Genomic DNA, 12563 nt, shown 5'->3' on the forward strand with positions numbered 1-12563 from the left:
GCTTCCTCTGTTGCCCACAGCATCCCCCTACCAGCAATGACTTCCTCAGACCCCCCCCCAAGGCCTCCCTGCTGTCCCAAAGTCTTCCCCTCCATGGCAACCCCACATTCCTTGCCTGGGACTTGCCATCTTCTTGCTTAATGACCCATCCCTGGCATTAGGATGGCAACCGGGACTGATGATAGATTTATGACCTTATCGTTAGCGACCGGCAATCCTGGTCTCAATTGTTGTGTGGAGGCTAAAGCAGCGCTGTGAGAGATCCTTCCAATTCTCTTAAGTCTCTGGTTTCAGTTTGCGGATTTATAGCAATCCCTTGCTGGGATATAATTTTGGGTGTTCAAGGACTCCCATCAGGAGGATACCCACTTTGAAGAAAGCTGAAGTAGCTCTATGATGATAATCATGATTATGGTTCAATAATGTCTATCTTTTTCTAAAATTACCAGGATCATTGGTATCTTGACACACTCGTTCTTGGTTCTAGAGCATTTTTTGATGCTTTGAAGTAAAAAAGTGGTTGAGCAAAAGCCATACTGGTTAGACAGGTTCTTTTGCCATTCAGAGGAGTTTCTTTATATTCCCACTTGTATGCTGATGTTGTTTGTCTCCATTCCTTCTTTTTCTTTCCTGAGATAACTCTGGTTTTCTTGGATTTAGTGGTTTAAGTTGATGGTGTGCTTTGTGCCATCAAGTCGTTGTTGACTCGACTGAGTCAACAAGAATGATTGAGATTCGTGACTTCTGTTCTGTGGATAAAGTAGGGTATGTATTAATCAGTTTTGAGCTGCTTCTTGCTACAGTTTATATCTCAGTAACCTGCAGAGTAAGCTTTTCCCCAATTCATCAGATCGTCAATTGGGGCTAAGTAAAGAATGGATTTATATTTTATTTTTTAAAAAGTCGAGCCGGAGATACAAGCTTCTGCTTTCTGGAATCAAGTTGGCAGTCCCTGAATTTTGACAGCCCCTGTTTCTGTTGCAGACTGAGAAGAGAAAGTCCACATTGTGCCCAAATACTGAATTTCTCCAGCATTTAGTTCTTGTAGTCAGCCCAACTGTGGAAGTACATGCAGTGTGACTGATATTCTGGGCGTAGTTGGCATGATAGAGCGTCTTGGGTGTAGAATCCCCAACTTCAGCTGCTCTGCAGACGTCTTCATTTCTTGCAAGCCTTTGGGACCCGGCTCCTTTTCTGTTTGTCTGCTGATGGGTTGGATGCCTTTTTTGGGTGTTTCTGTTGGGCTGCTTGCAGGTGAGATCAGCAAACACTGTAAAGCTTTATATTTCTTTTTATCACGGAGGCATTTGTGGAAGGTTGAAAAATGTTTTAGAGGCAGGCTGCCTAGAGGGTTGGAACAGAAGCAGTCTCCCTCTCTTCCCCTTCTCTCTCCTCCTCCTCACTAGATATGAAACTGTACAGAGGACACATGAATTGGGAGGAAAGAAATCATTCCCCTCACTTGTTTCACATTTTTCTAGTGTTTCATTGGATCTTGAATATTACAATGTTTTGATGTCAATGACAATAAACAAAACAGGAATGTAATTGCCTGCGCCCCCCCAACACACACAGAGAAATACATATACATATACACGCACACAAACACACAACTTACCCATATGTAGCGGTTGGATAGTGTAGTGATTGAAGCGTCACCTTTGATGCAGAATGTTGTGGTTCAACTTCTGGCTGGTATCTACCTTACCAAAGGGATCCTGGTCAAAGAGCCCCTAACCTTTTACCTGACTACTTCAAATATGAGAGTAATGCGAACTAGGAGTTGTGCTGGCAAAGATGCCCACAGGATTTAACAAGGTCCGCATCAGATGTTGGGGAACCAGGACAATCCGTTCGATTTGGAACAAACCATACATGGATGAGACAAGAAAACTTGGAAACAATGGAATGCTACTACAACAACAGACCTAACAGGGCTATACGCATGAGAGAACCATGGATGGATAGAAGAACTCATCCATACTAACAGAAATACTTATTATCCAACACTTCAACTTAGTGAAAAGGAAGCTGCTCTCACAACTTGAGATATATCAGAGATGTCAAACTCAAGGCCCGCAGGCCGGATCAGGCCCATGAAGTGGTTAAATCTGGCTCACGGGGCTGCCCTGGAAGCAGCGGACTGGCCCACGGTGGCTGACCGGGCACCGATCTACAACCTGCTGGCAGCCATCTGGGCTGGAATGCAGCCAGCCTTAGATCCATGGGGCTGCCCTGGAGCCCACGAGGGGCCACCCCAGCCCTGCTTCCCGAGTGCACACACAGGAGGTGGGGAGTGCACTCGGGCCTGGTGTCTCCAGGGATTCTGTTGCCCCACAGCCTGACTGCCGTTCGAGCACTTCACTTTCACCCAGGATTACGACTCTGTTTCAGCTGCGGTGGCCATGGGCAAAGACATTATGGGGTTGTGGTGAGGCAGCCAGCTGCAGCCCCTGTGTGCTCAGCTCCCTCCCTCAAACCTCATCCTCCAGCGAGCCTTCTCCTCACCCTTCCCGTCGGGAGTGGGGCGGGAAGGGTGAGGAGCAGGCTCCCTGTTTGTTTTGTTCTACAGGATTAGCGTCACTGTTCAGGGGGGCAGCATATCAGGTCCAGTATCATGTCTTGAGATTCTGTTGGTAGGAGGGGGGGAGGAAGGCTTGATTGCATTTTTTGAATGCTTTTGCTGTAACTGCTTGGGAATTAGGGAGGGGGATTGTCTGCAGAAATGGAACAGACTCCATCCCAGCCTGGTTCCAAGGCCGTTGTGCCCTGAGAGTGAACCGCTATCTGCCTAGCTCCTTGCAGTTCTCAAAGCAACCTTGTGGCATCACATTGGCTTCCGGTGGACTGGTCAGGGGGCTTTGGTTTGGGGAAATGGAAGGATTGCTTTGTGCTTTGCGCAGGACCTTCAGCGTCCACCTGACTTTACTGCAACCATTTTGTCTCAGTAAAAGTTCTTTTGATTCAACTCAATGGAGACAAGAGTTTTGCTTTCCTGAGGGACCAGCTGGGACAGGTCCTTACAGGTGCTATGTTCTCTATGTCTAATGTACGTTCCTTTAGAGATTTAAATATAACTTGGATTAATGCTATTAATATTATGCATCTTCCTGTTTTATATTATTAGCCCTTGATGTGCTAGAATCTAATTCAACCACAGGGGCAGTTTTACTGGGGGAGGATTATGTTGACCCATTGACAAGCATGGAGCCTTTAATATTGTCTCCTGGGGTGTCTTGGGTACAGGTAGTCCTAGATTTACAACCACAATTGAGCCCAAAATTTCTGTTGCTAAGTGAAACATTTATTAAGTGAGTTTTGCACCATTTTATGTCTTTTTATGCCACAATTATTAAGTGAATCACTGCAGTTGTTAAGTTAGTAACACAGTTATTAAGTAAATCTGGTTTCCCCATTGACTTTGCTTGTCAGAAGGTAGTAAAAGGTGATCACATTGACCCTGGGACACTACAACGGTCATAAATATGAACCAGTTGCCAAGCAGCTGAACTTTGATCACGTGATTATGGGGATGTTGTAAGTGTGAAAAATGATCATAAGTCATTTTTTTCAGTGCCATTGTAATTTTGAATGGTCACTAAATGAACTGTTGTAAGTGAAGGATTACCTGTATTGCAAACACAATGACTATATAGGTACTGTGTAGGTCATATTGAACCTGGTGACCCATTTGATACAGCTTGTGGAGACTCATGTGTTGGTCAGAGCTATACAGAGCTGCTTAAGTTTCCCTTCTGTATTGCCTAATGTAACAGGTATGTTTATGAAAGAAGCTGAATATACATGTCCCAGGATAATGTTGCAGGATCCAATCTGGTTTGGTGATTGGGACCAGAGGTTTTTTTTTTTGTATTCCGAGCTTTCGGACTCATGCTGGAGTCCATCTTCAGGGAACTTCTCTCTAGCAGAGTGTGAGCTGTTCTCTGTGTGGTATTTTTAGTGCCTGTTGTATGTGGCTTTTTAGATGTTGATTGGGGTGTGTTGAGGGTTGGCTTTTAAGTCATTAGCTCTTGTTTGCTTGTGTTGCTCAGCCCTCACCTCTAAGTACTTGATAGGCTGATGGTAAACCAGCACTCCTGTTGACTGACGAGGGGCCCGTTTTCCAGTTTTCAATCACTTCCTTGGCTGTTTTTGTGCCTGCTCGTCCAACAATCAAGCTGCAAATTTGAATGGGTATCCTTCTTCACCGCAGTGTGAGACAACCAATGAGTTTGGGTCTCCTCGTCTGACCACTTGCTTGTGTTCTTGCAATCTGGTGGTTAGCTTCCTCCCTGTCTGTCCTACATAGTCACAGGGGCAATCCAGGCAGGGGATTTGGTAGATTACATTGGAAGTATCTCCCACCTCCAAGTGATCTTTACAATGCATAATTTGTCCTCATATGGTGGTCTCTGGTGGTGTGCGATGCCCACTTACAGATCATGGAAGCTGCTTTCTACAGCTTCAGAAATGTTTTTGATGTATGTCAGGGTGTGCTATGTCGTTGGTCTTGTACCTTGTTTCTTCTTTTCTGTCCCTACTGTGTTGCACAGACATCTTGTGACAAATGATTGTGGGTACCCATTCTGCTTGAATTGTTTACGTAGGTACCTGTTTAATTTATTGACTGATGCCTTTGATTTTGTTGTTCACTTTGATATCAATTGTATTTCCACAACATTTCTCATTTCCAACTATCCTGGTATAGTAAAGTGAGTCTCCAAAGGTCTTATGAGCTAGGTTTCATTTGGATTCTCCTGGAAACCCTTCCCTAATTGGCTTCTGCCCTCTTTTCTCAGGTGGATGGAAGCATGTCTGAATGAAGAGCTGCCCCCCACAACAGAGCTGGAAGAAGGGCTCAGGAATGGGGTCCATCTGGCTAAACTTGGAAACTTTTTCTCCCCCAAAGTGGTGTCTCTCAAAAAAATTTATGATCGTGAGCAAACTAGATACAAGGTAGGTGAAAATTTCCTGTTCTGCTGGATAAAGAAGTTTTAGTTAAAAAAGAATATTCAAGAAACAATGCATAGATGAGAAAAATGCCATTGTTGCTACTTGAGGGATGGTGTCAATCATCCAGCCTTAACTAAAATGGTGCATTAAATGAGGTCAGTTAAGAAGCTGTTGCAGTCTGCTCCGATCCCATAAAGCCTTCTGGAAAAGAAGGGTCTGGGCACCATGGGCTACAGTGCTCTTCTCCTACATAGAAAGGCTTTCATGGGCACCTCATTTCTTGATCAGTGAAGCAGTTGGTTAGCCTGTCCTGGAGCTGCAGTGCCTGTCTGATCTTTGCATTTATTTTCTTCTCCCTCTGTATTTCAGGCCACAGGCCTCCACTTCCGTCATACAGACAATGTAATTCAGTGGCTGAATGCAATGGCTGAAATTGGCCTTCCTAAGGTAGGTTGGCTGGAATGGAAGCCCCTTGAAATGGGGGAGTGGGCTGAAAGCTCCTCTGATCTCTTCAGGGAGGAAACTCTTCCTTTTTCTGAAACCATCACCCACCCCACCCCACCCTGGTGCAGTTTTTGATTCTAAAGACTTTCTAGATGTAACTTCATATGAGCAAGAATTATTTGATGAAGGAATGAGTTGGGAATATTTTGGGAACTGCATGAACGGGTCCATGGAAAAAATGTAGGCATGGGGAGGGACCACATGTTATATGGTGCACTGAGTGGGTGGGACGATTAAAGGGAAGCCAGTGTGGAGACCTGTTCAGTACTCCACCTGCCACCTTTTTTGTCTGGGATAGTCTGTGGCTATAGATTTTTTATTTGAAAAGAAAAAGGTACTTTGTGACTAGTGCCCACACTAGTGCAGACCTTCTCAGCTCTCCCCCTCTCTCCCTACTTCACCATTATGGTAAGTTAGTGCTCATTACCTTGTACCTGATCCTTTTCTCTTTGCTGTTCTGTGCAGTGCAGCACATCCCTAAAACGTGCTGAGGGCAAGCTAACAAGCTTACCTCTGTAATTAGTTGATTAGAAGCCTCCAGCTGGCTTGCAGTTGCTGCCTGAAATTGTTACTAAAGGCTTTTGCTTGCTTCTTAGTTCCCAGTCCGCTAGGCAAATAGCTGGCGATAGCACATTCCTTTCAGTGTGTATTTTCTATTGTATGTCCATTTAATCTCTTGTAATTCCTTCCTCTCTAATGAATGTAAATAAAAACATACATTCTCTTCTTGCTAATTATCCCAGTACTGGGATAAGTATTCCAAAGGGCAGAGAGTGAGGAAGAAGTGTTAGAGAGAGACTGGCCAAGCTAGGAGGAGGAGTCAAACAGGGACTTAGTCTGGAATCTCTTTGTGGGCACAGGAACACAAAGTTCAACAGCACTTGAATGCTGTTGAACCTTATCTAGTTTTACCCAGATGCAAACCGTTAAGTTTGAGAAGATTCCTATTATGAACGATAAAGCAGTAAATTGGAACCTTTACCTGATTGTTTGCACCTGACATTTGCCCATAAACCATCAGTCTGAGAATATTTCTGTGTATAGATTTGAGCAATAAAACAGCTAATTGAACTCTGGTTGTTCCTGCCTGATAAAAATGGTATAAGACTGTCTCACAAATTGAGTTCAGGAAGCCTGCCCTACCATTTTGGGCTCACCCTACTGTTTGTGATCATATCCTTCTGATACTCTAAAGCAGGGGTGTCAAACTTGTGACAACACGTTGTCACATGACGTATCACAACTTTCCCCCCCTTTGCTAAAACGGCGGTGGCCATGAGCAGCGTGTGACACATCCGGCCCGTGAGCCGTGAGTTTGACACCCCTGCTGTAAAGCAAAGGAAGGCTGAAGTAAAATCCTAAGCACAGTCGCAGAGACATGATTTTTCACTTAATGATCACTTAGCTGGTCAAGATGATTTTCTTAACTACCAAGTTGCTGCCCAAATTGAAGTTCCTAAGCAAGAACATTTTGTATTAAGAGAGTCATTAAGTCATTAAGAGAGATGGTCAGATGACTGTTTTGCTCAATGACTACAATCCCAGCATTCCCAACTGTGGTTGTTAAGTGGTTGTTAAGTTCTACAACCCAACAAGACAGACACAGACTTCAGAGGATAATTAGAACTGCAGAAAAACAATTACTACCAACCTGCCTTCCATTGAGGACCTCTATACTGCACGAGTCAAAAAGAGGGCTGTGAAAATATTTACAGACCCCTTGCATCCTGGACATAAACTGTTTCAACTCCTACCCTCAAAACGACGCTATAGAGCACTGCACACCAGAACAACCAGATGCAAGAACAGTTTTTTCCCGAACGCCATCACTCTGCTAAACAAATAATTCCCTCAACACTGTCAAACTAGTTACTAAGTCTGCATTACTATTAATCTTCCCATCGTTCCTATCACTCATCTCCTCCCACTTATGACTGTATGACTTTAACCTTGTTGCTGGTATCCTTAAGATTTATATTGACTGTTTCCCTATGACTATCATTAAGTGTTGTACCTTATGATTCTTGACGAATGTATCTTTTATTTTATGTACACCGAGACCGTATGCACCAAGACAAATTCCTTGTGTGTCCAATCATACTTGGCCAATAAAGAATTCTATTCTATTCTATTCTATTCTATTCTATTCTATTCTATTCTATTCTATTCTATTCTATTCTATTCTATTCTATTCTATTCTATTCTACTCTACCCTACCCTACCCTACCCTACCCTACCCTACCCTACCCTACCCTACTCTACTCTATTCTATATCCTGGGTCATTAAGTGGACGGAACAAAGAAGTTGCCTGCTGAAGGATTTCAGCTCTATAAGAGTGAAATGGCTGTCTGCTGAGGATTTCAGTTCTCTGCAAAGGGGAAAGTGACTCCCTAGAATCCGCAGTTTTTCACATCAAGTAACCTTATGGGGAACTGCAATCCATCTTGCAACATCGAAAAGCTAGGACCTGGACAATTACAACTAATTCTGCAATACTTTTGAGAACTAACTTTGAAGAGTTGGCCAAACAAGTAACCACGAACCATGAAAATTATCTGACTGGATCTCTTGCTGCCAATAAACCCTGACTGGAACTGGCCTCAGAGAGAGAAAATGAACCAGAGCAATGCCATGCCACCCTGAAGCCAATCCAGAAGGATACCATGGTTAATGGTATTGAAGGCTGCTGAGAAGTCAAGAAGCGGTCTCGAGATCATCTAAAATCATAACCAGTGCTGCTTCTGTTCCATATCTAGGCTGAATCCTGACTGGAAGGGATCCAGTCTTTGAAAGGGGTGGAACACCCTATTGAATCATAGAATCATAGGACTGAAAGGCACCTTGGACGTCTTCTAGTCCAACCCCCTTCCCAAAGCAGGAGTCCTTACCCAATCCTGGAGAAATGGTTGTCCAATATTTTCTTGAAAACCTCAAGCAATGGAGCACCCATAATTTCAGGAGGCAAGCCATTCCAATTGATTGATTGGTCTCACTGTCAGGAAATCTCTCCTTAGTTCTAGGTTGCTTCTCTCCTTGATTAGTTTCCATCCATTGCCTTGTCTTGCCTTCTGATTCTTTGGAAAATAGGTTGAACCCCCCATCTTCTTTGTGGTATTCCCTCAAATATTGGAAGACTACTATCATGTCACCCCTAGTCCTTTCCTCTAGACTAGCCATACCCACTTCCTGCAAGCATTCTTCATATGTTTTAGCCTTCAGCCTCCTAATCATCTTTGGTGCTCTTCTTTGCACTCTTTCCAGAGTCTCAATATCTTTTTTATCTTATGGTGACCAAAACTGGATGCAGTATTCCAGGTGTGGTGGTACTAACACTTCATGTGATCTTGATTCGCTCCCTCTGTTAATGCAGCCTAGGATAGTGTTGGCTTTTTTGGTAGCTGCCAATACTGTTGGTTCATATTTAAGTGCTTATCTACCAGGGCTCCTAAATCCCTCTAGCAGTTAGAGCTGTTGAGCTATTCTGAACCTGTACATTTAATTTTTCTTGCCTAAGTGTAAAACCTTGCTTTTCTCACCAATGAATTTCATTTTGTTAGATAGGCCCAGTGTTCAAGTCTGTCAACATCCTTTTGGATCCTGAGCCTATCTCCTGGGGTGTTGACTATTTCTACCAGCTTAGTGTCATCTGTAAATTTAATGATATTTACATGTTCCCTTATCTAAATCATTTATGAAGATTTTAAAGAGTCCTGGGCCTACAACAGAACCTTGGGATACCCCACTGCTTCCTTCCATGTAGATTTAGTTCCATTGAGAACTACATGTTGAGTGTAGTCTGTTAGCCAGTTACAAATCCATCTGGTGGTGATAGCAATAGCATTTATATACCACTGCATAGTGCTTTACAGCCATCTCTAAGTGGTTTACACAGTCAGCCTCTTGCCCCCAACAATCTGGGTCCTCATTTTACTGACCTTGGAAGGATGGAAGGCTGAGTCAACCATGAGTCTGGTGAGATTTGAGCTGCCAAGTTGCAGGCAGCCGGCAAGCAGCAGAAGCAGCCTGCAATACTGTATTCTAACCATTGCACCACCGTGGCTCTTAATGATGCTGTCTATCCCACATTTCCCCTTCATGGATTACTGCCTTGTCGTGGCAAAGGGACTTGCATGGCTCAATGAAGCTATGAGATATGCCGTGCAGGGACACCCAAGACGGACAGGTCATAGCAGAGAGTTCTGACAAAACATGACTCATTGGAGAAGGAAATGGCAATCCACTCCAGTAGCTTTCCCATGAAAACCCAATGGACAGTACCAAAAGGCAAAAAGATATGACGCTGGAAGATGAGCCCCTCAGGTGTCCAATATGTTACTGGGGAAGAGCAGAGGGCTAGTACTAGTAGCGCCAGAAAGAGTGAAGCAACTGGGCCAAAGCCAAAAGGACGCTCAGGTGGTGAAAGGAAAGTCCGATGCTGTAAAGATCTATTCTCCATAGGAACCTGGAATGTAAGGTCCATGAATCAAGGCAAGTTGGATGTGGTCAAACAAGAGATGACAAGACTGAACATCGACATTTTAGGAATTAGAGAACTACAATGGGCAGGAATGGGTGAATTTAATTCAGATAACCATCAGGTATACTATTGTGGGCAAGAATCCCTCGGAAGAAATGGAGTAGCCTTCATAATCAATAAAAGAATAGGAAAAGCAATGCTGGGATACAATCCCCAAAATGACCGAATGATCTCAGTTAAAATCCAAGGCAAACCATTCAATATCACAGTAATCCAAGTCTATGCCCCAACCACTGGTGCTGAATACGATGAAATTGACTGGTTTTATGAAGCCCTACAGCACCTTATAGAATTAACACCAAAAAATGATGTCCTTATCATTATGGGGGATTGGAATGCTAAAGTAGGAAGCCAAACAATAACCAGAATAACAGGCAAGTTTGACCTTGGAGTACAAAATGAAGCAGGGCACAGGCTGATAGAATTTTGTCAAGAGAATACGATGGTCATAGCAAACACTCCTTTCCAACAACCCAAGAAATGACTCTACACATGGACATCACCAGACAATCAACACAGAAATCAGATTGACTATGTGCTCTGCAGCCAAAGATGGAGAAGCTCTATACAGTCAGTTAAAACAAGACCAGGAACTGACTGTAGCTCAGATCATGAGTGTCAGGACCGTGTTGCGCGTTGGTGTGGGAAGGCACGAAGAAGCACACACGACCACCTCTTGCTGTAATAGTTTAATCGCAAGACCTTCTTTACGCTGCACGGCAAACTGACGGTATGTATATACACAAAGTCGGCGTTGGGAGCGGCTGCCTCCCAACGCCTTTTAAACAGTGCGCCAGGGAAGGACAGATACCACCGCCCTTCCGGAATCCATTGCGCACGCGCTGCCGAGCCACCGCCCCGTAGGAACGTTGACAGCAAAGAAGAAAAGCGGTCCCTTTCACCGACCGCCCCCGTGACCGGCCGCCTACGTTTAGGCTAGCACCCCCCCATCACCAGTGACATCAAGAAACAAAAGCGTCCGGCGGCCCGTCGCAAGCCCCTCGCAAGCCCCCCCGGCCGTAGCAGCTCCCACGGTGGTCTCAGTGGGTCTTTGATCCCAGCAATCAGGTGAAGTGTCGCGGGGATCGCGACAGGCGGCTCCCCCTACCAGGGGCCTTCCTGTAACACACAAACAAACAGGTTAGTTACACATCACAGTGCCAGTGTTGTACTTTGGGGTCCTGGCTTATGGGGGTATTTTCTATGAAACTGGTTGAGCAAGCGGCTAGCGCTTATGTCAGTGGCGGCTACCCAGGACGCCTCCTCGAACGGATACCCCTTCTATTTAAGTAAGTATTTTAGTTTTCCCCTACTGAGTTTTGAATCTAACACCTGTTCTACTTCATATCTATCATTTCCTAGTGACCCAGGTTTAGTTAATGGCTCTCGGAGTGTATCTACTGGCTTCAGTAGGCTACTATGGAAAACGGGGTGGACTTTGCCGAGTAATGGCGGTAATTTGAGTTCTACGGTAACTGGATTAATGACCTTTATGATAGGAAACGGGCCAAGGTATTTAGGGCTCAATTTACGACTCGGTGTCCGTAATTTTAGGTATTTCGTGGAGAGGTATACCCTATCTCCAACCGCGAATGGTTTATGGTCTGCCCTCCGTTTGTCCGCTTGGTGTTTTTGCATACGTGTCGACCTTTCTGAAGCCTCCTTTATCTGGGGCCATCCTCTCTCAATATAGGCGGCCCACATACCAGGGTCTACCCGATCTTGGGATCGAATGTCAAGTTCTAGTATGGCAGAAAATTCTCTCCCAGAGACTGCTTGAAAAGGAGTGACCCCTGTACTTCCATGGACTGCGTTGTTATAGGCTATTTCAGCGAAAGGGAGTAGTTCTGCCCAGTCTGTCTGTTGATAGGAGACATAACACCTTAAATAGCGTTCTATCATAGCATTTGCCCGTTCTGCTGCTCCATTTGTACTTGGGTGGAACCCGGAACTTAACCCCTGTGACGAACCAATCATGGTTACAAAGGTACGCCAAAACTTTGCGGTGAATTGGACGCCCCTGTCCGATATAATACGGCGTGGCGCCCCATGTAAACGGTAAATATGTACCAAGAATAGCTTAGACAATTTACGGGCCGACGGCAAGCCTCGACATGGTATGAAATGGGCCTGTTTCGAAAAGAGATCTATCACAGTCCATATCACGTTGTACCCGTTACTTTCTGGGAGTTCAACAATGAAATCCATAGTGATTTCCTCCCATGGACGGTTTGGTTCTGCCACCGATTGCAAAAGGCCTAGAGGTTTCCCAGGCCGGGGTTTAGCACTTGCACACACTTTACAGCTTTTCACATAATCCTCGATGTCTTTTCGCATACGAGGCCACCAAAATTGACGCCGTGTTAGGTGCAATGTTTTTAAAAACCCAAAATGGCCGGCTGTCTTCACATCATGACATGTATGCAAGACACGTGAACGTAAGGCTAGAGGTACGTATAGCTTGGCCCCCATCCAAGCGAAACCATTTCTATGTGTTAGGACTGACTTATGTTCCAACATCCACTTATCTGACGATAATGCTTTTTTAAGCTCCTTTTCCCAAGAGAA

At 44.6% G+C, this 12563-nt stretch overlaps 1 protein-coding gene across 1 annotated transcript in view; it reads left to right on the forward strand.

The window, feature by feature from the left end:
- Positions 1–12563, forward strand: part of IQGAP1 (IQ motif containing GTPase activating protein 1) — a 156555-nt gene that overhangs the window by 22912 nt on the left and 121080 nt on the right. The window contains 2 exon segments of the mRNA XM_070953762.1: positions 4800–4956; positions 5323–5400. Of these exon segments, the coding sequence (XP_070809863.1) occupies positions 4800–4956; positions 5323–5400 (235 nt within the window).

This window comes from Pituophis catenifer, unplaced genomic scaffold (assembly GCF_029215685.1).
Source record: "Pituophis catenifer annectens isolate HBS135680 unplaced genomic scaffold, rPitCat1.0.hap2 SCAF_14, whole genome shotgun sequence".
Lineage (NCBI taxonomy): Eukaryota > Metazoa > Chordata > Lepidosauria > Squamata > Colubridae > Pituophis > Pituophis catenifer.